Source organism: Podarcis erhardii, assembly GCF_964252035.2.
Source record: "Podarcis erhardii genome assembly, chromosome: 2".
Classification (NCBI taxonomy): Eukaryota; Metazoa; Chordata; class Lepidosauria; order Squamata; family Lacertidae; genus Podarcis; species Podarcis erhardii.
The window spans coordinates 110,600,256-110,626,017 of NC_138498.1; the positions used below are offsets into that span (position 1 = coordinate 110,600,256).

The following is a 25,762-nucleotide window of genomic DNA, read 5'->3' on the forward strand; positions in this document are numbered from 1 at the left end:
CCGAGGAGCGCTCTCCCCTTGGCCCCGCCCACTCCGGTGCCGCGCGTCGGGGCTGGTGGTGGAGGAGCAGAAGGAGGAGGAGGAGGGGGAGGGGACGGCAGCCGAGATAGGACATGCACCGCAAGAGGCCGTTCAGCGCTAAGCAGAAGAAGAAGCAGCTGCAGGACAAACGGGAGAGAAAGCGGCAGGGTGAGCGCGGGAGGGGGCGGGGCCGTGCGGGAGGGGGCGGGGCCCCGTCTTGAAACATCTGGAAGGATGTAACATTCCCCCACCCTCTCTGGGCTGCATGGGGGGAGGATCCCCCTCTTCAACATCTGTATCCTCACCTTTCTCTTACCCCCCTTTTTATAATGAGAAGGGACCGATCATTAGCAACATCTGGTTCTCATGATCGCCCACATAAACATCTGGATAGCAGAAGGCCACGCCTCCTCTTCCTCCTTGAATCATTTTAGAGGGGGCGTTGGAAGGAAGAGAAAGCGTGACCTCTACCTCTCCTCCATTAAAACAAATCAGGGCTTGGCTATTTATTGGCTTCTGCAGGAAACGCTTACATAGAAAGCAAATCTTCTTTCCTGAAAACGTATAGCACCTCTCTCTTCCTCTCCCTTTCCATCTTTTTCCCCCTCTCTCTCCCTTTTTGCAAAGCGGGGGTGGGCAGGCATAAGTGAGCCAGGCCTTTCAGCTCACGACTCAGCACCCCGCTGCTCCCCTCCTGGAAACAATTTGGAAGATGAGTCTAGAAATGTTCACTTTCTCTCTCTGGCTTCTGACGTGTGGGGTGCATGCTGCTTAATTCATGCTAATTGACAAGCCTCATCCCCCCCCATCCCCCTTTGCATGCACGTACATGGAATTGTCAACTCTTTTGTGGAGCAGTCCAGTCTTCTCCCTTCAATGAAATATTAAACTAGGCCCTTTTGGAAGAGGGAGCACTAGCCTCTTCCTTCTGAACCACCTTTTAAACTGTGTTCAAAATAAAATTTTAGGTCCGCCGCCCTCAATTTTTGGATAATGGCTTCTTGATGTACACTTGAAGGATGATTCTCTCTTTGGAAGGCATTGGGGGTGCTTGCTATAGTTCTGTGTACACCCAACATCTGCAATGCAGTGGGCATAATATTGTTCTCTCTTTTTCTCCCACCTAAACTGCTTAATGGAATAAAGTGCCCTTCTCCAGTGCATTGGGAATGCTGTGTCCTCACCTCCCCGTAGCTGGGAGACAGAAACACTTTTCAAATACGGAACACAACTCTTTCCTTCAGTTATTTTGGCTTAGGGCTGTAACCATTGAATCTGTTCTACTATTCATATTCAATTTTGTCCCTTTCCAGGTATACACAGCCAGTTCTTACACATGGTTTCTCGGAAGTGTGCTGTGCTTTATTCAGTAGGACTTACTTCCAAGTAACTGTGTATAAAAGTACGGTTTATGGGAGGAGGGGAACCAATGTGGTATTAGCAGTTAGAGTGTTGAACTAGGAGAGCTGGGTTCAAGTCTCCACTCTGCCAGCAGAGAACAAAGAACTTGGGTCTGTCTCTCAGCCTGATCTACCTCACAGGGTTATTTTGAGGACAAGATGGGAGAGATTTACAAATAACATCCTGAAAGTGTGGGATACAAATGTACAGGCAACTCCCCATTTATGGGCACGCGCATTGCTGCGAACATGGAAGTGGCACGAAGAGGGGCAACAACAGCTCTAAAAGGGCAGGGAAACTGTGAAAATTGTGTGGTTTGTTAAGAAACCATGTTAGAGGGGATGGAATTAAGTAAGACGAAATCTTAAAATGCAACTGTATGTAAGTTGGGTTATAAATATCAGTGTTGGGTGAGCAGGAAATCACTAGTTTTGTTCAATAGTTGAGTAACAAATATAATTTTCCATATGGATTTTTTATTTATTAAAAAAAGAACCCATTAGTAAAAGGTTGCATTAAAGTAGGGATGTGGAACCTGTGGTTGTCAAGAAGTTAATGCTGCCTTGGACTGACAAGAGCTTCGGAGTCAGACCATAGGTCCTCCTAGGTTAATTTTGTCTACACCAGGGGTGCCCAAACTTTTTTCAAAGAGGGCCACATTTTACAATTTTAAACCCAAAATTGTTGAGCTTTTCCACGGGGGCCGGATTTAATCGACCGGAGGAACTGAACATGGAACTTTCTGCATGCAAAAGAAATCCTCTGCAGCTAAGCCAGGTCTCTTCTCCTGGAGTCTCCCAACAACATCTGGAGGGCCACAAGCTTCCACCTTGGCCTTATTAACTTGCACTGAAATCAGTAGGGCTGTATCTGTCTTTAGAATTACATTGTAATGTTTGCATCAGGTCTGCATATCTTGCAACCCACCAAGCTGAATGCAGCCTGCCTGGTGGTTAGCAGCCCTCCTCACTGCAGGCCCAGGCAGGATCTGCAGCATCAAGAGGTTCATATAGCGCCTGTCAGATGTGATGTGAACTCTGTTCAGCGTGGTGGACCACAAATTGCTCAGGCCTGCGCCATGTCCCATTCCACTTCCTTTATAGCTATTATTGTTATTGTTGTATTTTGTTATAACCATTACTGTCGTTGTTGCTTGTACACCACCCATCTGACAGGGTTGCCCCAGCCACGCTGGGCAGCTTCCAACAGATATAAAAGCATAATAAGACGTCGGACATTGACTTTGTTGCATTAAGGGGGGAGATGTGCATCTTACTGTCCCTGGATCAGATCCTTGTATTCACAATTTCTGCAGTTGGAAAGCTACAGGGATTTTAAGACTGTGATAGGTGCATGTGGTATAAATGGCAGCTTTGCGCAGAAACAAAGGGTAGTAGTACCGATCGGTGTGCCGTTATAGCTGGAGCTACGCTAAGCCATTCATTCCAGTGCAATACGATCGTTTTCGTTGCGGTCGTATTTAAAAATAGCCAGCATGGTCCAGGCTATTTAGCTGTACTCCTGCGCCCTGCAAGGTTTTTGTTGACTGTAACATCTTTGGCGGGCAGAGCTAAAAGAGGAAGGTGGTGGTTACGCATCATCTAGTGTTGCTGCGTTATGGTGAGGGGGGGATTCATATGAATAAGGGAAGGGGGGAAACCTCACCTCTTGTGACACACACAGAGAGAGAGATGCACTGTGCTCAAACTGCTACTGTGCCAACTCAACTAGAAACAATTCAAAAGAAAAGTGCTGAGCTTCAGTGACAGGCAGTGGTATGAAAATGCTTTATGGGGGTTATGAATTATGTGCTAATGGGACCGAAATAAATCTTTAGGGCATTAAATGGGCAGCTGGCACTTTTTTGCACTGATTTCTCAGATAAGAGAGCTCCGGTTGACACAGAACAGGAAGGTGGGCATGTGTCATGAGTGTGTCATCGTCCTTTAGATAGCGAAGATAATGCCTTGTGCTTAATGTAGTGGAATCTGGATCTTTGAAGTGCCTTTGCATATCTCGTCTTTAGTAATCCTTGCAGCAGCCCTGTAAAGTTGGTTGGTGAGAATGGTCCAAGTTTTGGATGAGACAGTCATTGTTTGCCTGATGGCACTTAGATGAGTTAATGGGTGAAGCAGCCATTCTGTTTGCAGGGGGTGGCTTATCCATAGCTGAGTGAATGGAACCAGTCCCACTTCACTTCTGGGCTGGAACTGTGGAAGAAACTGCTTCTGGGATTGCATTGCTGCACTGGGTGAAGAGGGTCCTTCCTAGTTAGAATACTGTCGCACAGTGTATCGTTAAACTATGGAACTCCCTGCCACAGGAGGCAGTGATGGCCACCAATTTGGATGGCTTTAAAAGAGGATTGGACAGCCATTTCTGATAATTATTAAAGCAAAGGTAAAGGGACCCCTGACCATTAGGTCCAGTCGTGACCAACTCTGGGGTTGCAGCGCTCACCTTGCTTTATTGGCTGAGGGAGCCGGTGTACAGCTTCCGGGTCATGTTGCCAGCATGACTAAGCCGCTTCTGGCAAACCAGAGCAGCGCAAGGAAACGCCATTTACCTTCCCACCGGAGCAGTACCTATTTATCTACTTGCACTGGTGTGCTTTCGAACTGTTAGGTGGGCAGGAGCAGGGACCAAGCAATGGGAGCTCACCCCATCACGGGGATTCAAACCTTCTGATTGGCAAGTCCTAGGCTCTGTTTCCCATTATTTTTTTTTATTATTATTTATTATTATTATTATTATTATTTTATTAATACAAGTTTGTATTGAACTGTATTAATTATCGAATTGCTTTACACAACATTCCTTTTGTGTGTGCTTTTATTTGAATACGCTGATGGGAATGTTGTTTGCTAATATTATTATTATTAACATATAAAACGCATACATTTGCATTTACACAATACATATACACAACACACTAACTTATTTTCATAGCATAAAACATACGGTACCTACATTACTCTATATTATACCTACCTGTAGTATACATATCAACATACCTACACACCTACCCCACACGGACACCCACCAAGTGACTTGACTTTCAGTCATTCTTGTTACACTACTTTATTTTTCCAATTAGTTTAAACACATCTCATTATTTCTTTAACTCTTCTTCTATCTTAACTCTCCTTTCATTCTAATCATTTTCTGGATTCACTCAATATCTGTCAAAAGTTCTACTTTTCCCACATAGATTTTGATGTATTCCTTAAAGATAGCCCACTCCTTATTCACTCTTTGTACCAGATCTCCTCTTATCCTCCCTGTTCATTCGACAATATGGAAGTATTCCATCATTTTAGATAGCCAGTCTGTTTTAGTTAGGACACTGCTGCTTTCGTTCACGTTCGCAACCCGAGGTTCCACTGTATCCCAATCCCTGACTTCTGGCGAAAACTTTTAGGCTCCACACACACACCGTCCATAATTGGGGCATTAGAGTAGTAGCTTTGCTCACATGAACACATAAGCAAATAGGGAGTCCTGTGGTGGTTTTTCAGGTGAGATTAATTTACGGTACTTCTGTCTTCTTCGTTTGCGGTTTTTAAGGCAGGGCCACATCACAGTCTTTCTCCTTGCCTGTTCAGTGCATGCAGGGGAGGTAGCTTGAATTCTCCTTCCAACTCCCAGAGGCCCTAAAGGTAGTGTGGCCAGTGGTCAGAGATGATGGGAGTTGTAGTCCTGCAACATCTGGAGGAACACATGTTCCCTAGCCCTGAAGTGGTGGATAGAGGGACTCAGGCTTCAAACTTTTAATGTCCCTGTGAAGTAATTGTGCATGGATTTTTTTCTGCAGTGTTGGTAACGGCCATTAAAGCCACTGGGACCAGGATATCTGAAGGGTGACCTTCTTCACGATGAGCTTCTTGCTTTACTAAACCACCCCCCAAAATGGGAAACTTCCTTATACAGTGGTACCTCGGGTTACAGAGACTTCAGGTTACAGACTCCGCTAACCCAGAAGTAGTACCTCAGGTTAAGAACTTTACCTCAGGATGAGAACAGAAATCGAGCAGCGGCAGCACTGGGAGGCCCCATTACCTAAAGTGGTACCTCAGGTTAAGAACAGTTTCAGGTTAAGAACGGATCTTCGGAACGAATTAAGTTCTTGACCAGAGGTACCACTGTACCAAGTCAGACCATTGTTTCATGCAGCTCACCATTGTCCACACCAGGGTTTCTCAAACTTGAGTCACCAGCTGTTTTCGGACTACAGTTCCCAACATCCCTGACCGCTAGTCTTGCTAACTAGCTAGGGATGATGGGAGTTGTAGTCCGAAAACAGCTGGATCTCCAAGTTTGGGAAACACTGGTCTACACTGACCAGCATCGCATCATCTTTCTAGCTTGTTGGACTGGAAGGTCTACCTTCCCCACTGGGATATGCTGTGGATTGAACTGTGAGGACCGTTTGCATGCCAATCATGTTCTCTTCTGCTGAGCCTCAGATCTGGACTGACATCTGCCTACTGCTGGCTGGTGTAGGGGCTCTGGATGCAGGGTTATAAATCAGCCTATCCTTGGAAGCAAACAGGAAAAACAGGAACGTGTTGCAAGGATCAAAGACCTTCATCCTGAGGGCCAGATTAAAACGTTAAGACTGAGAACAGGAAATATGGGGAGAGGCATACTCTCAGGTGTGGCTGCTGCAAGAGAAGGCAGTGGCACTGTTGCATTGGCATGACCATTAATAGCCAGTAAGCCCAGTTGGCCACTGGGAAAGTTGTTCAGTGGTACCTCGGGTTAAGTACTTAATTCGTTCCAGAGGTCTGTTCTTAACCTCAAACTGTTCTTAACCTGAAGCACCACTTTAGCTAATGGGGCTTCCTGCTGCTGCCGCGCCACCGGAGCATGATTTCTGTTCTCATCCTGAAGCAAAGTTCTTAACCTGAAGCACTATTTCTGGGTTAGCGGAGTCTGTACCTGAAGCGTATGTAACCTGAAGCGTATGTAACCTGAGGTACCACTGTACTTCAGAATCTAGTCCAGTGGGTGGTCCGCCCACCCATCCTATGCAAGCGTATGTGCAAAGCAAAATATGTCTTCGTATGTAAGTGATCGGTGCTGAGGGGAGAGCTCTATGTTAGTCGAGTTCTCTGCTCCACGAATTAGGGGGCTGGGACTCCTGTTTCATGATTTGGAAAAATGGCTGGCTCTTTATCCTCCCCGCCTGCCAACACCGCAGCCGGGCTTTGCAGATGTGGGCTGGGAGCTGTCGATAGCAAGACTTACAGGCCCCACCCTGGGGTGAGTCATCTGTTTCCTGCCTTTTGAGCCCCTTCTCGGCCTCAAAATCCCCTCAGAAACAACCAGCAAGACTGTTGCAGCTCTTTCGGACAAATCCCCTCTCTGCTCCTCCTGCTGAGGAGTTGTTTCAGAGTCGATAACAGAAGCGCCCAGCGGCCTGTCCTTTCTCCTTCCTTTGGCCTTCGAGAACTGGATTCCTCCCTCAAGTAGGCTCCCTTGCCCTCGTAGGAATGAGCCCTGGAATCCCTTTAGTTCTATCTCCCTCTGTTAAGTCTGCAAACACCTATCCCTGTTTTTAGTTACGGTACACACCCTGGCCAAAAATGTGGGTGCAGTGGTGTTCTTGTCTACTTTAAACCCCTTTTGCTGCCTCCGCAGAATCCTGCCTGGGAGGCATTTATTTGCCTTCAGTATTGCAACACGACCCTCAAATCCCACTCTCTCTGCCTCTTATAATTTCAACAGGTATCTGGTGGTTTTGAACCTTCGTGTCTCTTCTTCAAGTGATAATGGAATTCTGGTTTATATCAGAGGAGGTGGACTCCAACTCCCATGATTCCCATCCAGCATGGTCAGTGGTCAAGGATGATGGGAGTTGTAGTCCCAAGATCTGCGAACCTGTTGCTTCCCACCCCTGGTGTGGTTTTCAGCCAGGGTGGAGAAAAACCAATGATATTATAAACAAACAAACAAACAAACAAACAAATATTGGATATATATTTTTATTTAAATCGGAATTTTTTGATCTAAATCAGATTTTTAAAATAAAATGCTTTTGGAGAAAAAAAATCTTCTTAAGGATAGTTTTCTGTTTAAGTTACATTATAGTCCAAAGGCTATTCATCAGGAAATAAGTATTTGTTTCAAGTTTTTCATGTGTGCTAAAACTCAGTCTAAGGTTTTTTTTAACTTAGTTGACAAACACGGATACATATGCTATAATGTTATTGTTTTAGTTAAATAAATTGTTTAAATTGTTATTAAGGAAATGATTATTTTTCTCCTTCCAATAAAGTACAGCAGAATAGTTGTCCAAATATAAACAGTTCTTATTAAACCTCACAATAATTTCATAATTATCTGTCTATGTATTTCTAATAGTATAACCAGATCAGTCATTGTTGATATAACTGTAAAAACTACTCTGAAAATTTATTATTCCAAAAATGAAACCTGGTTGTAAATATTAAGATGATACCAGCAAGAATGAGCCTTTCTGTAAAAAAAAAAGAAAGGATTTAAATCAAGTCTTACTGACTAGTGATTTAAATTGTGATACCGTATACCATATTTTTCTGTGTATAAGACAAGGTTTTTTACATAAAAAATAATGTCAAAAATTAGGGGCCATCTCCCCTCATTTTCTTAAATCTGAGTCCCCCAAAATAGGAGGTGTCTTATAAATGAAAAAATGTGGTAATTCTCCCTGTGCCTCCCAGAAATTTTGAGGGGGTCAGGAGAACCCCCAGAACAGCAGTGGGAGGGGAGATGGTTCCATCATCAAGAGAGCAGAAGCTTTTGTACAGGCAGAGTGGTCTACTTAGTGCTACTTTGAATTCCTTCCCTGGGATTTCAGAGTTACGACTCGGCCTCTCTGCTCACTTCCCCTTTGCTTGTCCCTCCAGGCTTTCAAGATGGTGTGAGGTCCAGCTCCAACAGCCGGAGTGGCAGCCACGACAGGCACGAGGACCATACGGACACGTCGGACAGCGAGTCGTTCTCTCTGCAGGTGCGCAAGCTGAACCAGCAGCCTCAAGTCCGCAAGCCGGGAGAACATGGCTACGATCCCAACAGGTAATGCGGGAGATTTTGCTGCGTTTGATTCGAAGAAGCGTCCGGGGAGTGGCTGAAGCTGCCCCACAACTTTTAAGATACGTTCTTCATCAGGGACATATTCTTGCATGAGCTCCCCAGACCCCGTTCCATTGCCTGGGCCCAATTCACAGTGCTTGTTCCCAGCTTTTAGGGTCCTACATGGGTTGAGACCCAGTTAGCTGAAACCTGCTTCCATCCCACCCTGCTGATGCCCTGTGTTCCTCGTCAGGGGCCTCTCTTTGGGTGCCCTTCCTGCTGGAGAAAGCTCCTGCTTCAGGGATGGAGAACTTGTGGCCATCCAGATGTTGCTTAATTCTAAGCCCCATGGCCTCAGCTGATGTGGCTCCTGGTCTGAGAAGATGGCAACATCTTGGGCAGTTGCTGAGAGCCAATTGCTACTAAAACCGCTCCCTTGGACCCTGCTCTTTCTACTCTCCAATGAATGCCAAGCAGCCGCCTTTGTATTTACCACAATGCCCCCAAAGCAGCTCTGTTGCTGCAAGGCATTCTGGGCAATTACAGTGGAGTCCACCTGATGCTCATTGGAGGAGCCCCTTTCTCCTGGTAAGCCCTTCTGCCCACACGTGTGCCTGGCATAACCATAACATGCATGCTTAATTATGCTAATGAGATTGAACAGCCATAATATAGATCTGACTTTCCAGCTACTTGCAGTGGTGGAAAGGCCTCTGGGGGGCATTGGACTACAAATCCCATCACCCTTGACCACTGGCCATGTTGCCAGGACTGATGGGAGCTGGAGTCCTACAATATCTGCAGGGCCATAAATTAATCATCCCTGGATTAGAGTGATTCAGAGCCAGAAAACCTATTATCCTCCAGATGTGGTTGGACTTCCATTCCCATCAATGCCATCTAGGGGTGATGGGATTTGTAGTCCAGTGATATCTGGAGGGCCATAAGTTCCCCACGCCTCCTCTACCCATTTATTTCCTTATTTGGCAAATTCTTTTTTCCATGGACGTTGGTTAATGGCCTGGGCCTACTCAATGAAAGTGCAACTTTTGTGGCCAGAATGTGTTGGTTGTTCTTAGCTTAGGTGTGATAAGTTTGCTGCATGTGAGACAGTGAGTCCTCCATTCTTGTCCTTCCTTTGAATTCCCTTCAGCTGAACAGGCCGCCTGATATGCTCCGTTTTGAAATAGAATCGAGGGCCTGCTTTCAAAATTGTGATTCTGCTGCTCTGACATCTTCACGGCAGAAATCCCTTTCCCTCACACGTGCACACGAACATTTAAGAAGTCAGCAACATGCTTTTAACGCCTGTACTCTTCTCAGTAAGAGACTTGCACGTGAGGAGGGTGTAGGAAACCTTTCTCCCGACTTGTGAACATTACCAAAATAGGCCATGCTCCACCATTTCCTGTTGTGCCTCTGAGTGCAGCATAGAGCAAAGGACAAGTTCTCCTTTAGAAGGCAGAACAGGGAAGAGCTGTCAGTATCACCACATAACCCTCCTCCTTTGGGGTGAATGTACGTTAAAGCATGCGTGCGAAAGTAAGTCACAATGTTCATGTGAGCATGCGACACTATTGGCTTGTGTTCTGATGAACATTAGCTTTCCTCCTGGAGCAGAGAGTTCTGTCTACAGTTTCCCACGACCAGACTTTTGATTTCTCTCTCTCTTTTTTTGTATATATTCCATGGAAATAAAACCTAGGCACTCAAAGGAGCCTGCAGCTTGTTGCTAGAATGTGTGTCTTGCATGGTGAAAGTCTCGGGTTTAACCCCTGACATTGCCCCACTTGTGAATTCCAGCATCTGGCATTCAGAGGGAGAACATAGCCATCGCGGTCCTTGATCACAGCCACCCATGTTCCTTGTTAGAGAACAGCTCCAGTCAGAGGAGGCCTTACTGGGCCTCATGGATCAGTGATCCAACTTGATGTGAGGCAGGCTCTTTTATTGCGCTTTTATTGCACTCTTATTTCATAACCCATATCTCTTTCCCACCTGGCCCTATGAGGTAGGCTGAGAGAATACTCTTAAGGCATGTGGTGTAATTTCATCCCTGAAGATAAACTTCCCTGCAAAAACTTGGCCAGTACAAGGATGGAGTGAGACTTTAGAAGCCCGCAAAATCCCTTCTCAACTAACTGGGGGAAGGGACAAATATGAATGAATGGAACAGGTTGTCAGTAGCAAGGGCATCCATGTTGCCACTATTGTTTGTTATTGTTTTGCTTCATTTAAGCCTTGCAGTGGTTCTCAACTAGTGGGTCCCCAGATGTTGTTGGACTACAACTCCCATCACCCCTGAGCTCTGGCCTTGCTAGCTAGGGAGTGATGGGAGTTGTAGTCCCAAAACATCTGGGGACCCACAGGTTGAGAAAAGCTGATAAGGTAAGAGGCAGAAAAGGAGGATCCAGCCAGCAGGCCGGATCCTTATCTCTCTGACCTGCTGTGACTGGTGGGAAAGGCTATCACCAGATGCTATGGTGACATGGCATTTGGAAGCCCCGAGAGTCAGCTGAATGTTGGGAACTTTGAAATGCTCTTCATAAGACCCTTGCAAACAGCCTTGCACGATACTGCCTGTCCGCTGAAGTTGGAACTTCAAAGAATCACGCAGGGGTTTTCAAAGAGCTCTACACAGTGCTCTGAAGTCTCCAATTTTTGAGACTTCAGAAGCACTCTGTGTGTTGCTTCAGAAGGCCCCTTTTGTCTTAGCCCAGTTGCCTTCTTAACTGCCCACACCTGATATCAGGTGATTGGCAAGTGGGGTGTGGTTTGGCAAAGTGGCCTGGCAGGCCAAATGGGCTGAGGAGGCCCTGCCTCTGATTTCAGGTATTTGTGGTACCACCCTTTGTAATATATTTGTCTGGATAGTTGGCCTTGGTGCAGATTTGACGTTTTCATCCCCAAAAAGTTTTTGATTTGCGTTTCTACTAAAATGAGGCTGTATTTTAATGTTGTATTTTAGTTGTATTTTAATCAATTGTTTTTATACCTGGTGTTAGCCGCCCTGAGCCTGGTCTTGGCTGGGGAGGGCGGGGTATAAAAAAATTTTATTATTATTATTATTATTAGCCCCAGGGTAGTTTACAATATCATTTAAATAAAAAACATTAATGCAATAGACAATAAACCTGTTAAAAATGATGGGAAAAAATAATAACATACTTGGCACAATACACAAAGTAAAGAGCCATTGAAACAGCAAAATAAAAAAGTTTTTGTTTGTTTTTAATGTAGCATCCTCCAGTGCTGTTTTAAACTACAGTGGTGCCCGGCAAGACGAACGCCTCGCAAGACGGAAAACCCGCTAGACGAAAGGGTTTTCCGTTTTGGAGGCGCTTCGCTAAACGAATTTCCCTATGGGGTTTCTTCGCAAGACGAAAAAATCTTGCGAGTTCCCGCGGGTTTTTTTCGCTCCCCCCCCTTTCCTAAGCCGCTAAGCCGTTTATCAGCTGTTCCGCTGATAAGCCGCCTCTCAGCTGATCGCTAAAAGCCGCTAGACCGCTAATAGCGCTAATACGCTAAGCTGTCAATGGGCTTGCTTCGCAAGACGAAAAAACTGCTAGACGAAGAGAATCGCGGAGCGGATTCTTTTCGTCTTGCGAGGCACCACTGTACAAAGTATTAAAATACCTGTCTTAACATTGCACCTAAGGGATGATAACATTTGATGCCAGGCAATCCCCATAGTGTGAGTCTGTGTCACAGACTGAGACAGAGGCTATAGACATTTTTCGCTCTATAGGACGCACCGGACCATAGGACACACCTTGTTTTAGAGAGGTAGAACAAGAAAAAAAATTCTCCCCCTCTCTGCTCAGCGCCCCTTCAGCAAAGCAGCAGGAGTAACAGAGCCCCTTCCATTTCTCCTCCCGCTTCGCTGAAGGGGCGCTGCGCAGCTCTCCCTCTCTGCTGAAGCCAGGAGAGTCTTGCTTTCCTGGCTTCAGCAAAAGGAACCTGAAGCCTGCGGAGCACAGCGGGAACTCGCACTGCACTCCGCAGGCTTCAGGCGACTATCCCTGAAGCCTGGAGAATGAGAGGGGTCGGTGCGACCAGGCTTCAGCGAAAGCAGGCTTCAGCGAAAGCAACGCAAAGCCTCCAGAGCGCGGAGGGAGGGTTCCCTCTGTGCTTCGGAGGCTTCGCGTTGCTATCGCTGAAGCCAAGGAGCCTGCATTCGCTCCATAGGACGCACACACATTTCCCCTTAATTTTTGGAGGGGAAAAGTGCGTCCTATAGAGCGAAAAATATGGTATATACTGGCCTTTGTGGAAGTAGACAAGAAGAAGATGCTGGATCAGGCCAATGGCTGCTTCTGGTCCAGCATCGTGTTCTCACAGAGGCCAACCAAATGCCTATGGAGAGCCCACAAGCAGAATCTGAGCACAAGAGGCTCGCCACATTTTACAATTTCCAGCAACTGGGATTCAAAAACACAAGCAACTCTGGTTTGTAGCCATTAATCACTTTATCTTCCATGAATCCGTCTAATCTTTTAAAGCCATCTAAGCTGCTGGACGTCATTACTGCTGGCCTTTCCTGAAACAGTAGCGAATGACGTCCAATGACGAATGACGTCCAATGGCGAAAGTGACTGGGAGAATCAGAGACCAGGACAAGAAGAAGTTTAGGAGAGAATGGGAAAAGTTTATAGGTTACCTAAGAGAACATTGTAAACAGTTAAAAACTTTTACAGGATTAGAATAATGCCTGTAAAAGACAAAATAGAATGGAAAAGTTAAAAATAGATATAACAAATGGGGGGGGGGGAATAGGATAAGTGGTCCAATCCTTTGCTGCAGCTTTTTTGATGTAAATATTTTTAATTAAGTTTTACATAACAAATTTCCATTTAAACATATCAATCGCCTTTTCTTTCAGGATTCTCAGATTCCCTTGACTTCCCTCCGCCCTTCTCTGGTTTCCATTACCCATCCCTTCTTATTCCACTTATCCTATCCCCCCCCCCTTTGTTATATCTATTTTTAACTTTTCCATTCTATTTTGTCTTTTACAGGTATTATTCTAATCCTGCAAAAGTTTTTAACTGTTTACAATGTTCTCTTAGGTAACCTATAAACTTTTCCCATTCTCTCCTAAACTTCTTCTTGTCCTGGTCTCTGATTCTCCCAGTCACTTTCGCCATTTCGGCATAGTCCCTCATCTTCATCAGCTGTCCTTCTCTGGTTGGAACTTTGTCTTCTTTCCCATTCTGGGCCAGTAGTATTCTTGCTGCTGTCGTCGCATACATAAATAGTCTTTTCTGCTCTTTTGGAATCTATGTACCCATAATACCTAACAAAAAAGCCTCTGATTTTTCCACAAATGTTATTTTAAACATTTTTTTCCAGCTCATTATACATCATTTCCCAGAATGCTTTTGTTACCTTGCACATCCACCACATGTGGTAGAATGTGCCTTCTTTTTATTTGCATTTCCAACATACTTTGCTGCAGTTTTTTCATGTGGCAAGTAACCTGGGCCTCCTTTCAGATGTATTAATAAAATAATAATAAAATTTTATTTATATCCCAGCCGAAGCCGGGCTCAGAGCGGCTAACAACAGCAAAATGATAGAACATTCTAAAATAATTTCATTATAAAATCAGTTCAAATCAGGTTAATGGCAACCGTTGGGCTAGAGTTCTGTGAGGATTGCCAAAGGAGTAGGTCAGGCTGTGCCCTGGCCAAAGGCCTGATCAAACAGCTCTGTCTTGCAGGCCCTACAGAAAGATGTCAAGTCCCACAGGGCCCTAGTCTCTTGTGACAGAGCGTTCCACCAGATTGGAGCCACAGCCGAAAAAGCCCTGGCTCTGGTTGAGGCCAGCCTAACCTCTCTGTGGCCCGGGACCTCCAATATGTTTTTGTTTGAAGACCGTAAGGTCCTTCGTGTATTGCTTAAATCACTGTAATCCTGAAACTGAGCAAGACGTGCCCGGTTCTGGGCCTCGGGTGGGAAGCTGGGCAGCGAATTTTAGCCAAGGATGGCCCCTCTCTTTTATCTCCTGCCTGATCTTTCCTGCTTTCGCTTCTTTCCCCCTGCCTGACAGATACCGGCTGCACTTTGACCGGGAGAGTAGAGAGGAGGTGGAGCGGAGGAAAAAGATTGCCCGAGAGAAGATCTTGGAGCCTGCTCCAGAAGTTGAGACAGAGGTGGACATAGAAGACGTTTATAAAACTGGTTCAGGTGAGCAAAGGGGATCTGGCTAAGGCATTCCTGGGGAGTCTCGGCTGATAGAGGAAAATGCTAAAGAAGATTTTCTCCCTCTGTCTGTAAAGCAGTAGCCCTCCTGGCCTCTGGAGGCAGCAGACAGTTTTGCTCTATGGAAGCACCATATGCAGGTGGTCTAAAAATGGGCCCAATAGGAAAAAAGGGAATTGAGTATGAAAGTTCCCCGTATCACTAAACAATAGGTTGATAAAGGGTTGCCATATTTTAAAAAGAAAATCTAGAGCTTTTTTTTTTTTGCCAAAATTGTTGAGCTTTATTTGCAAAATCTCCAAAAAATAAGTTTTTGAGCTATTTTTTGTGGAATTCGCAAAAAAATCAACACTTCCGATATGGGCTGCAATACACACTGGATTTTCCCGGACATTTAAACCGATTTCTGAAAATTCCACCCGGATGCTATTGTTGGTGGATGGATCCCAGATATGTCCAGGAAATTCTGGACTTATGGCAGCCCTGGTTTTATATATATATATACAAAACCTGCATTCCTGTACCCGTGAAAATCTACGAAAGCAAATATATATATATATATATATATATATATATATATATATATAACATTAATGTGCCTGCATGCAAGTTTAAATCTCTTTAATGGCCTGCCAACTTGCCATGTTGCCCACGTTCCATCAGTTCAGTAAGTCTTCTCAATTCAGTTTTTATGTTCCCGTTCTTATCATTATGTCAACCTTGTCCTGGCTTTCTGAAAGGCTTTATATTTCTTGGATTGTCCAAATGGTAGCCATCGGTGAAAAGTATCGATGGGAGTTGGAGTGATCAGGGAAGCTTCTTGATGCGAGATGTAGCTTTTCCCCTTAGAACTTTTCTCCTGCTTCTCGCAAGACGTTGGCTATATCTTCCAACTGATCCTTAACCTTTCTCAGCACTGGATTTTCCAAAACGCCCGCCCTGGAATTATCAGATGACCAAGGACCAGCTCTTAGCCCGAGAGGAGAAGTGTTTTCGGGAATATCTCGAGAATATCTACAGTACATTCCCACCAAGCCAGCTGAGCTACTTTGAGCACAATTTGGAGGTGAGCCTTTAAAAGCCTTAAGAGGAAAGTCAGGCTGAATGGTTCAGCTGTATTGGAGCTGAGTGGAGTGATCTTTTCCACCAGTCCATTCCTTTCATGCAGCCAGAGTCAAGTGTCAAAAAAAGATTTGTAACTGGCTGTCTTGTGTAATTAACTTTGCTTGTACGGTTCAGGGTTTCAGCTATTTTGGGGCAAGAGCTGGGGCGACAAAGAGTTGTGTTTCTTTAGCCACATTCACGCCATGCCTTTAAAACACGACGATACCACTTTAACCTGTCATGGCTTCTCCCCAAGGAATTCTGGGGGCTGCAGTTTGTTAAGGGTGCTGAGAGTTGTTGAGATACCCCAATATATTCCCTCACAGAGCTACAATTTCCAGAGTTCCCTCTGAAGAGGGACTGGTTGTCATAAGCCACTCTGGAAATTGTAACTCTATGCGAGGGGAATAGTGGGGTCTCCTACCAATTCCCAGCAACCTTAGCAAACTACAGCTCCCAGAATTCTTTGGCAGAAGTCAAGACTGTTTAAAGCAGTATTGTAGTGCTGTAAATGTATGGTGTGAATGTAGCCTTTGTCTCTGCAGCCCCTGGTGTAACTTGAGACCTGATCCAGCCTAATCCAATTTGGTGTGCTGTCTCCTACACTCTATTGAAAAGCTGTGACTAAATGCAGGTTGTAGCTAGATCATCAAACCAGCTCCTTTCTCCCTCCCTCCCCCATCCCTCTTTTGCTTAATGTTCAGTTCAACAAACAGAGTCCTGGAGAATGTGAAAGTTTGCTCACTATTTTATGACATTTATGTTGGCCCTTATAAAGGTATGGCGCCCAACTGCAGATTTTGGATTCCCCCCGCCTTATGAACCAGCACTGTTTCCTTTGCCTCCAGTCCTTTAATAAACTATTAATACTAGTTAACGCCTAATTCTGTTTCCATGGATATTCGCTTCACATATTATGCCGTTTCTAAACAGGAAATGCTATTGTGCAGAAAATAGCATGAGAATCATGTGGCAGTTGCACATGTGCATATTTCACTGGGTGTACAAGCAATGAAAAGGATGCAGTTGACAGCAGCTCCCCAGGACTCATGCACCCAGTGAGACACATGTGCGATTTTCACACATGACAATCAAACACGCGGCTTCCATGCTTTTTCTTATGTGCTTTCATTTTTTCATTTTCTCTTTTTTTAATTATTTTTGGCTTGGGTTTTTGGTGCAGTGTAAACACAATGACGTGTGCTGATTCTGCTCCAAAGTGCCAATTAAGCCTTGGGGAGTTGTGATTGCTGGGATACCAGTCCTGACTCCAATTTGATTTCGAGCATTGTGACCCAGGTTCAAAGGGGTCCTTTTAATCCATTTAGGTTTAGTGTAATCTTACACAGGCCTTTTTCTAATCTCCTGGTTTCTCTTGTAGACATGGAGGCAGCTGTGGCGTGTCTTGGAGATGTCCGACATTGTGTTGCTCATTACAGACATCCGGCACCCAGTAAGGACATTTTGTGGTTCTGTTGATGACTGGTGGCTCGTTCTCAATAGACCTTGTTTGCGCAGACCTTTGACTTGGTTTCTCAGATCCTTTAATGCAATTTAACTAGCTAAACAAGAGGACAATTTCTAGGGCTGAGTCCATAGGGTGCAGCCTCCCCCCGAAAAAGGATTTTTCTACACGCCCCTAGGGTGGCCCTAGGGTAGCAGTTTAACGTGAATTCCTAGCTAAGTGCCACTTAAGAATAAAATGGGGAAATCCTTCAGGAGCCACATGCTCTGGGTCCTGGGTCCTGGGGGCAGTGTCTCCCATGACAATGTGGAATGGCATTTTGTATAAAGTCATCCCCACCTGCCACTACATTCTGTTTTTTTAATATTAATTTTTATTTGGTTTTACAAATTAAAATTTACTATCAGAATCACAGATAACACAAGATTCTCTTGAATCTTTAGACTTCCCTCCATGGGTTCTGTACTTGTCATTTTCTACTGCATATTCTAAGTCATTCCAATTATTTGATCGTTCGTTACATCCAAAGTCCTTGTTACATTACAAGTGTTTATTTGAGTTCAATTGTTTACAGTGGTAACTCCCAAATAAATCTCCCCCATTCTTTGTTAACATTTTGGTCTTCCTGGTTTCTGATTTTCCCAGTCATTTTTGCCATCTCTGCATAGTCCATCAATTTAAGTCTGCCATTCCACTCTGGTAGGAACCTTGTCATCTTTCCATCTCTGGGACAAAAGCATCTTGCCACCTGTGGTCTAAACCACTGAGCCTCTTGGGCTTGCCATTCGGAAGGTTGGCGTTTCAAATCCCTGAAATGGGGTGAGCTCCCATTGCTCTGTCCCAGCTCCTGCCAACCTAGCAGCTCGAAAGCACACCAGTGCAAGTAGATAAATAGGTACTGCTGCGGCAGGAAGGTAAACAGTGTTTCTGTGCGCTCTGGTTTACGTCACGGTGTCCTGTTGTGCAAGAAGCAGTTTAGTCCTGCTGGCCACATGACCCAGAAAGCTGTCTGTGGACAAACGCTGGCTCCTTCGGCCTGAAAGCGAGATGAGCGCCGCAACACTATAGTTACCTTTGACTGGACTTAACCGTCCAGGGGTCCTTTCCCTTTACATTCTAATCACATCTGTGTCACAGAGAAGAAAGAAGGAAGAAATACATATTCTTAGCTCTCACTGTTCGGGATCTCTCACTTAATTACTTAATTTGGTTCTCCCTTCCTGCCCAGGTCATCAACTTCTCCCCAGCCCTCTATGACTTCGTGACTAAGCAGATGAAGAGGAACCTCATCCTGGTACTGAACAAGATTGACCTGGCTCCCCCATCCCTGGTGGTGGCCTGGAAGCACTACTTCAAGAGCCGCTTCCCCGAAATCCATGTGATCTGCTTCACTTCCTACCCGCAACAGGACCAAGATCCCAGCACTGGTATTTTCTTTTTCTTTTTCCAATAAATTGCATTAGCGTTTATAAAGAAGAGATACAAAACTGATACCAAATAGATAATTTTTTTATCCAACGTAAATGTAAATGAAATCAAAAACATAGAGAAGAAGAGGAGAAAAAGGAAAGGAGGAGAAAAGAAAAGGAGAGAGAGAAAACAATCAGAAGAAAGAGATAGAAAAGAACTCAAAAGAGAGAGTAGAAAAGATAAAACACAGAAATTAAAGATCTGTTTTTTCGAAGCAATAAGTCAACATGTAAACACCCCCTTTGACTTCCATGCCTTCCTAAACTGCATGGAAGTCAAAGATGCTGCTTTGGTTGCCTGCCTCCCTTTTCTGAATCTTTAGATCCAACCACTTTTTTAGGAAGAGGTGCGTTGGCTCACACCCTTTACGTCCCTGCTGGGTGAAATCTTGGCTCCCAGGACTTGATTTTCTGGGCTTTCCTCTCTTGTCAGTGTTTAAGAAACGCCGGAAGCGTCGAAAGGGCTGGAGCAGAGCCATGGGGCCCGATCAGCTGCTGAGCGCTTGCGAGAGCATCGTGGCTGGAAGAGGTGAGTTTGCATGCGTCACTCTGAGCTCTTGGCTTACCCCTTCGGAGTTTGTTTTACTCCAGGGCTAAAATTCTTCTGGAGGTCAGCACCTGTTGTTTGTTCTTTAAACAAGGAAAGCTCCCAGAACTCAATCCTGCTTATAAGCCACATTTTCTGATCCTGAAGCCTCTTTAGCCCAGGCGAATGGAACCTCAGAAATAAAGGAGAGGGCACTCTGTGCCTCAGTTTGTATGTAGCACTGAGCCACAGCATAGCTTAGCATGAAGGTGAAGGCTCCTGGAGAGATCGTGGCTGCTTTGTTCCACCTCTGCTGCTGCTGCTGTGCTACCGTGAGTTAAGCCACGATTTGGTTTACTGTGACATCTGAGCCTCTGCTCATGGTTTGTTTCTTTGAGACAAACCACAGGCCTGTAAACCAAGAGCAAACCTTGGTTACCAAACCATGGCTTAGCTTGCAGCAGTGCAGCAGGGTCAGGACTAGAGCGGGAGCAGAGTAGCCATGATCTTCCCTTTGGGAAGGTAAAGGGGTAAAGGTTAAGTCCAGTCAAAGACGACTATGGGGTTGCGGCGCTCATCTCGCTTTCAGTCCTAGGGAGCCGGCATTTGTCCACAGACAGCTTTCTAGGTCATGTGGCCAGCATGACTAAACTGCTGCTTGCGCAACGGGACACTGTGACGGAAACCGTTTATCTTCCCGTCACAGTGGTACCTATTTATCTACTTGCACTGGTGTGCTTTGGAACTGCTAGGTGGGCAGGAGCTGGGACAGAGCAACAGGAGCTCACCCTGCCTCAGGGATCCGAACTGCTGACCTTCCAGTCAGCAAGCTCAAGAGGCTCGGTGGTTTAGACCACAGCACCACCCATGTACTTATGTGTTCACACTAACCTATGACTAACATAGCACATGGACCAGGCTTGTGTCTGCTCTAAGCTTCCTTCCATCTAATCTAGGCATTGAGAGTAACACAGTCCCAACAAAGTTTTGATACGATATTTGTGCAGCCCAGTTTTCCTTCCCTTTCAAGCAGTAGTAAGCTCCACATAATTTCACCTGTGCTTGGATTTGTGCATTGGATTTCAGCCTTAGATTCCAAAACGGGTCGTGTGGTGCTGTTTGCATCACTGCTTGTTGTGGGTCTTTTTTTGGCATCTCTTTTCTCTTTTCTCCAGTGGACTTGAGCAGCTGGAAGGAGAAAATCGAGCGGGATGCAGCTACCTCTCGCCTGCCGCTTGAAGACTCGGAGGAAGAGGACGACGACGACGAAAGTGCAGCTGTACTAGTGGAGCATCAGACGGATGTGGCCATGGAAGCCGGGGGCTTCTCCCAGGAAATCTATAAGGATGGAATCCTGACAGTGGGCTGTGTAGGTGAGTGCGCTCTCTGGTGGACAAGGTGGACAAAGACATCCAGCTAGAAACTGTTGAGTGTTGACTCTTAAGTTGGGCCGCAATGGTTATATCGGTACAGTGGTACCTCGGGTTACAGACGCTTCAGGTTACAGACTCTGCTAACCCAGAAATAGTACCTCGGGTTAAGAACTTTGCTTCAGGATTAGAACAGAAATTGCGCAGCAGTAGCGGGAGGCCCCATTAGCTAAAGTGGTACCTCAGGTTAAGAAGTTTCAGGTTAAGAACGGACCTCCAGAACGAATTGAGTTCTTAACCCGAGGTACCACTGTACTTGCTTAAGAAATAAGCTTTATTAAATGATTGCCTCATTTGCTGCTTTTTATATTATGTATGGATCAGCCTTCCTGAATGGGAACCTGATGACACAGTTCTCCCTTCCTTCAAATCCCTCCTCTAAACCCTCCTTTTATGTATGGTCTTTGGTTTGGTTTATCCTCATAGTCCTCATTTGTCACTGCAGCCAACATTTAGGCCTGCGGTTCTCAACCTGTGGGTCCCCAGATGATGTTGGACTACAACTCCCATCATCCCTGAGTTCTGGCCTTGCTAGCTAGGGGTGATGGGAGTTGTAGTTCAACAACATCTGGGGACCAACAGGTTGAGAAAGGCTGCTTTAGGCAAATGCAGTGGTATCTGCCCACATTCCTTCCATCTTTTCCTTACCTCTCCTCCCTCCCCCTCCCCCTCCCCCCCGCTCTGTTCCCCCATTTGCCTGTTTTGGATTTTAAAGCTCATTGGGAGTGAGGACCCACTTGTGTTGCCTTTCCTTGAGGCCCCATAGGCAGCAAGGGCGCAGCATAAATAAACCAGTGGACCTTGTAGGGTATCTAATGCAGGACATGCAGGGCTAGAGTATCCCCAACAAATGACTTCCAGGCTCAGCTTGAAGATGTTTAGATTTTAAAGCTCATTGGGAGTGAGGACTTGCCTCACTGTGAGGCCCCACATGCACCAGTGGTGCAGCATAAATACATTTGGAGGTAGACCTCAGAGAACATCCATGACCAGAGCATCCACAACATACAGTTGTCCAGCCTCTGCTTGAAGACCTCCAATACCTCTTCCTCCCTCACAGGCTTTCCCAACGTGGGCAAGTCCTCGCTCATAAATGGCTTGGTGGGCCGCAAGGTGGTGAGCGTCTCCCGCACTCCAGGCCACACCAAGTACTTCCAGACCTACTTCCTGACGCCCACAGTCAAGCTGTGCGACTGCCCTGGGCTCATCTTCCCCTCCCTTGTGGACAGAAAACAGCAGGTAAGTTTGTGAAGTAGGAGAGGAGTGGAGGAGACAAACGACCTGGGAGGGATTTATTGCTGGGACTCTGGGGGAGAGGGCGTGAGGTTGAACAAGGCGGGAGATGGTATTTGTGTTGTTTCTTCAGCCAGGGGAGCAGAACTCAAAAGTCTGGTTGGTCTCACATTGGTTGAAAGGAAATCTCTTGTGTCTTAATCTGCTTCCACGGAGTAATACATGGGATCTGCAAGCCCTGTAACAGGTGTGCCCTTGTGCTCTCATTTTTAGATCCTGGCTGGCATCTACCCTATTTCCCAGATCCAGGAGCCCTACACTTCTGTGGGGTTCCTGGCCAGCCGAATTCCAGTCCAAGCCTTGCTCAAGCTGAAACATCCGGATGCCGAACATGGGAAACCTGAGCCCCCGTGGTGCGCCTGGGATGTCTGCGAAGGTAAAAGGGTAAACGAGGGTGCAGCGAGGGCATGGCGCTGCCGTTTAGCACAGGGTAGCCAAACCAGATGTTGTAGACCAGGGTTTCCCAAACTTGGGTCGCCAGCTGTTTTTGGAGTACAACTCCCATCATCCCTGACCACTGGTCCTGCTAGTTAGGGATGATGGGGGTTGTAGTCCAAAAACAGCTGGAGACCCAGTTTGGAAAAACCCTGCCACACATAGCAACTACCAGCCTCACTCAGCACAGCCAATTGTCTGGGATAATGCAGGTGGGTGGGGTCCATGCTGGCAACCCTTGATTTAGCAGGAAGGCTGAGCATTGTCAATACGTCTGTGAACTCTGACACCATCTCTACCCTCTTTTTAGCCTGGGCTGAGAAGCGTGGCTACAAGACCGCCAAGGGAGCCCGCAATGATGTCTACCGAGCAGCCAATAGCCTCCTACGCCTGGCAGTGGACGGGCGCCTCTGTGTCTGCATGAGGCCTCCGGGCTACTCTGCAAGGAAAGGTACCTGTGGTTAAGGATAAAAATAACCAAGTATATAAAAGCCTCACTTGAAGCAGAGTCAGCAGGAGCTATGCAAGGGAAAGTCCTGTCTCACAAACCTATTAGAATTCAGTGTCAACGAGCATGTAGAGAGAGGGGATCTGGTTGACATAGTGTATTCAGACTTCCAAAAAAGCTTTTGACAAAGGTGCCTCAGCAAAGACTCCCGAGTAAGCTTAACAGTCATGGGATAAGAAGAAGAGGTTTTGTGGTGGATCAGGAATTAAGGTTAAGTATTAGGACTTGCCAATCAGAAGGTCAGTGGTTCGAATCCCCACGACGGGGTGAGCTCCCGTTGCTCGGTCCCTGCTCCTGCCAATCTAGCAGTTCAAAAGCACATCAAAGTGCAGGTAGATAAATAGGTAAGGTAAATGGTGTTGCCGTGCACTGCTCTAGTTCGCCAGAAGCGGCTTAGCCATGCTGGCCACATGACCCGGAAGCTGTACGCCGGCTCCCTCGGCCAATAAAGCGAGATGAGCGCCGCAACCCCAGAGTCGGTCACGACTGGACCTAATGGTCAGGGGTCCCTTTACCTTTATCAAGAAGCAGAGAATAGGAATAAATGGGCAGTTCTTTGAATGAAGAGGTAGAGAAAGTGAAGCCACCAAGGTTCAGCAATGGGACCTGTACTTTTCATAGCATCGTGGAGTTGGAAGGGACCCTGAGGGTCATCTAGTCTGCAATAAGGAATCTCAATTTAAAAGCATCCATGACAGATGGCCATCCAACGTCTGCTTTAAAACCTCCAGTGATGGAAGGTGCACAACCTCCCGAGGGAGTCCGTTCCACTGTCAAACAGTTCTTAGTGTCAGAAAGTTCTTCCTTATGTTTCATTGGAATCTCCTTTCTTGTAACTTGAATCCATTGGTTCAGGTCATCATCATCATCATCATCTAGTTACAGGTAGGTAGCCTTGCTGGTCTGCTGTAGTCAAAACAAAATAAAAAAATTCCTTCCAGTAGCACCTTCGAGACCAACGAAGTTTGTTGTTGGTATGCGCTTTCGTGTATCTGAAGAAGTGTGCATGCACACGAAAGCTCATACCAACAACAAACTTACCGGTAGTTGGTCTCTAAGGTGTTTACCTTTTTTAAGGTGCTACGGGAAGGAATTATCATCAACATTGTCATCAATTTATACCCCACCCATCTGGCTGGGTTTCCCCAACAACTCTGGGCAGCTCCTAACAGAGTATTAAAAACACTATAAAACATCAAGCATTAAAAACTTCCCTAAAGAGGATTGCCTTCAGGTGTCTTACTGTCCTACTCTCCAGAGCAGAAGACAACAAGCTTGCTCCATCTTCCATGTGACAGCCCTTTTGAACTTGTTTGTAAATGATCCGGAGTTAGAGGTAAACCAGAGGCTTATCTCCTGGGAATTACAGATTCGGATATTCCGCAAAAAATGGAAGGGTATCTTTTTATACGCTGCGGCAGCAGCAACAGTTCTTATCGCAGCAAAATGGAAGAGTATTGAAATTCCCTCTGTACATGAATGGATACAAAAGTGGACAGAATATGCAGAATTAGATCGTCTATCATAAAAAAATAAAGAATAAACCAAAAGAGGAATTTGTTTCAAAATGGGAGGTTTTCAAAGAATATTTGAAATATAATTACAGTAGTTTAAATTCTGTTGCAGCATTTGAGGAATAGTTGCAAGTTAGACATGAGAGTTAAGGTATATTAAGAATAAGTTATGATAAAAGTGTGTATTGGCAATAAGTAATATAAAATTGAAATAAGGAATAGACGGGAGGTTGGGTCTATAGTGTTAAGAGCAATTTATTTTTTAGTTTGTTAAAAAAAATGTGATTATTGTTATCCCTGTGTGTAGTTTTGTATTTGTGTTTTCCTTTTTTGTTGCATTAATAAATAAAAAAAATAATTATTAAAAATAATGATAATAAACAAGCAGAGATTTATGAAGCGCTCCAAACGGACCTCTCCAAACTGAGCACATGCAACTGAGCACGGCAAATGCAGTTCAGCGTAAACAAGTGTAAAGTAATGTGTGTTGGGACAAAATGTCTATATACAGTCGTGGAATGTGAAATTGAGACTTTCAGGAGACAGTTCCCCACACCGTTTTACTTGAATATGAAATTTGCCACCTTAGTGGCTTTCACTGGGTGACCTTTGACCCTTGGCAATTCCTGTGATTCTGACAGTCTCCTCTCTCTCTCTCTCTCTCTCTCTCTCTCTCTCTCTCTCTCTCTCTCTCTCCCCCCTTCAGCCATGTGGGAACACCACCCTGAAACAGCTGAGATTGCCGCTTTGCAAGAGGCCCACCGCCATGACGGCAAGCGCAGCTCTGGGGAGGAGGAAGAGGAGGAGGAAGACGAAATCTCCAGCTCGGGAGAAGAAGAGGATGACGAGAAAGACCGGGATGCAGACGAAGAAGGCGAGGAGGAAGAAGAACCGCACTCGGCGCCCAAGAGCGGGCCTAGCCAGCCTGGCCCTTCTAGGAAGGGAAAGTTCGCTGGCCGGAACTTATTTGCGTTGCTTGGGGAGGATGAATGTTAGCAGCTTCCCCTGATGGACAGACTGAGAGGGGATGGATGGCTCTCTCCTCTCCCCCATTCTGCTCCCGTCCCGTCCCGTCCCCCCCACACCCCATGTTCATTCTCAAGCTCCAGAGCCGCTGTATATCAATAAAGGTGATGTTTATTTCCTGGCCCACCTTCCATCACTGTGGGGGGAGCCTGGGGCAAGGGATAAGAATGCAGGGTCGGCCTGACATCCATCAGTTCTCTGGCTCCGACAGCGGCCATCCAGGTATTTCTGCAAAACTCACAATCAGGACATGAAGGCGACAGCCACCCTCTCTTTGTGAGGAAATCCCGTATACAAATAGCCAATTCAA

General features: G+C 45.8%; 1 protein-coding gene across 1 annotated transcript; it reads left to right on the top strand.

Annotated features, from left to right (window-relative positions):
• GNL1 (G protein nucleolar 1 (putative)) lies at window positions 1–25,573 on the top strand. The gene is made up of 12 exons (XM_081852983.1): window positions 1–189; window positions 8,313–8,481; window positions 14,531–14,667; window positions 15,597–15,748; window positions 17,168–17,239; window positions 18,480–18,678; window positions 19,154–19,249; window positions 20,422–20,619; window positions 21,737–21,915; window positions 22,183–22,345; window positions 22,715–22,855; window positions 25,133–25,573. Exons 1-12 carry the CDS (start codon window positions 114–116, stop codon window positions 25,420–25,422), a joined length of 1,872 nt encoding a protein of 623 aa, XP_081709109.1. The 5' UTR covers window positions 1–113; the 3' UTR covers window positions 25,423–25,573.
• The last annotated feature ends 189 nt before the right edge of the window (window positions 25,574–25,762 follow it).

What these genes read in the sequence shown, in the direction of transcription:
- GNL1 (XM_081852983.1), top strand. Translation starts at nt 114, where the DNA reads ATGCACCGCAAGAGGCCGTTCAGCGCTAAGCAGAAGAAGAAGCAGCTG. An exon ending in ACTTTGAGCACAATTTGGAG is followed by an intron (nt 15,749 to 17,167) that starts GTGAGCCTTTAA and finishes TTTCTCTTGTAG; the next exon opens with ACATGGAGGCAGCTGTGGCG. An exon ending in GGGCTACTCTGCAAGGAAAG is followed by an intron (nt 22,856 to 25,132) that starts GTACCTGTGGTT and finishes TCCCCCCTTCAG; the next exon opens with CCATGTGGGAACACCACCCT.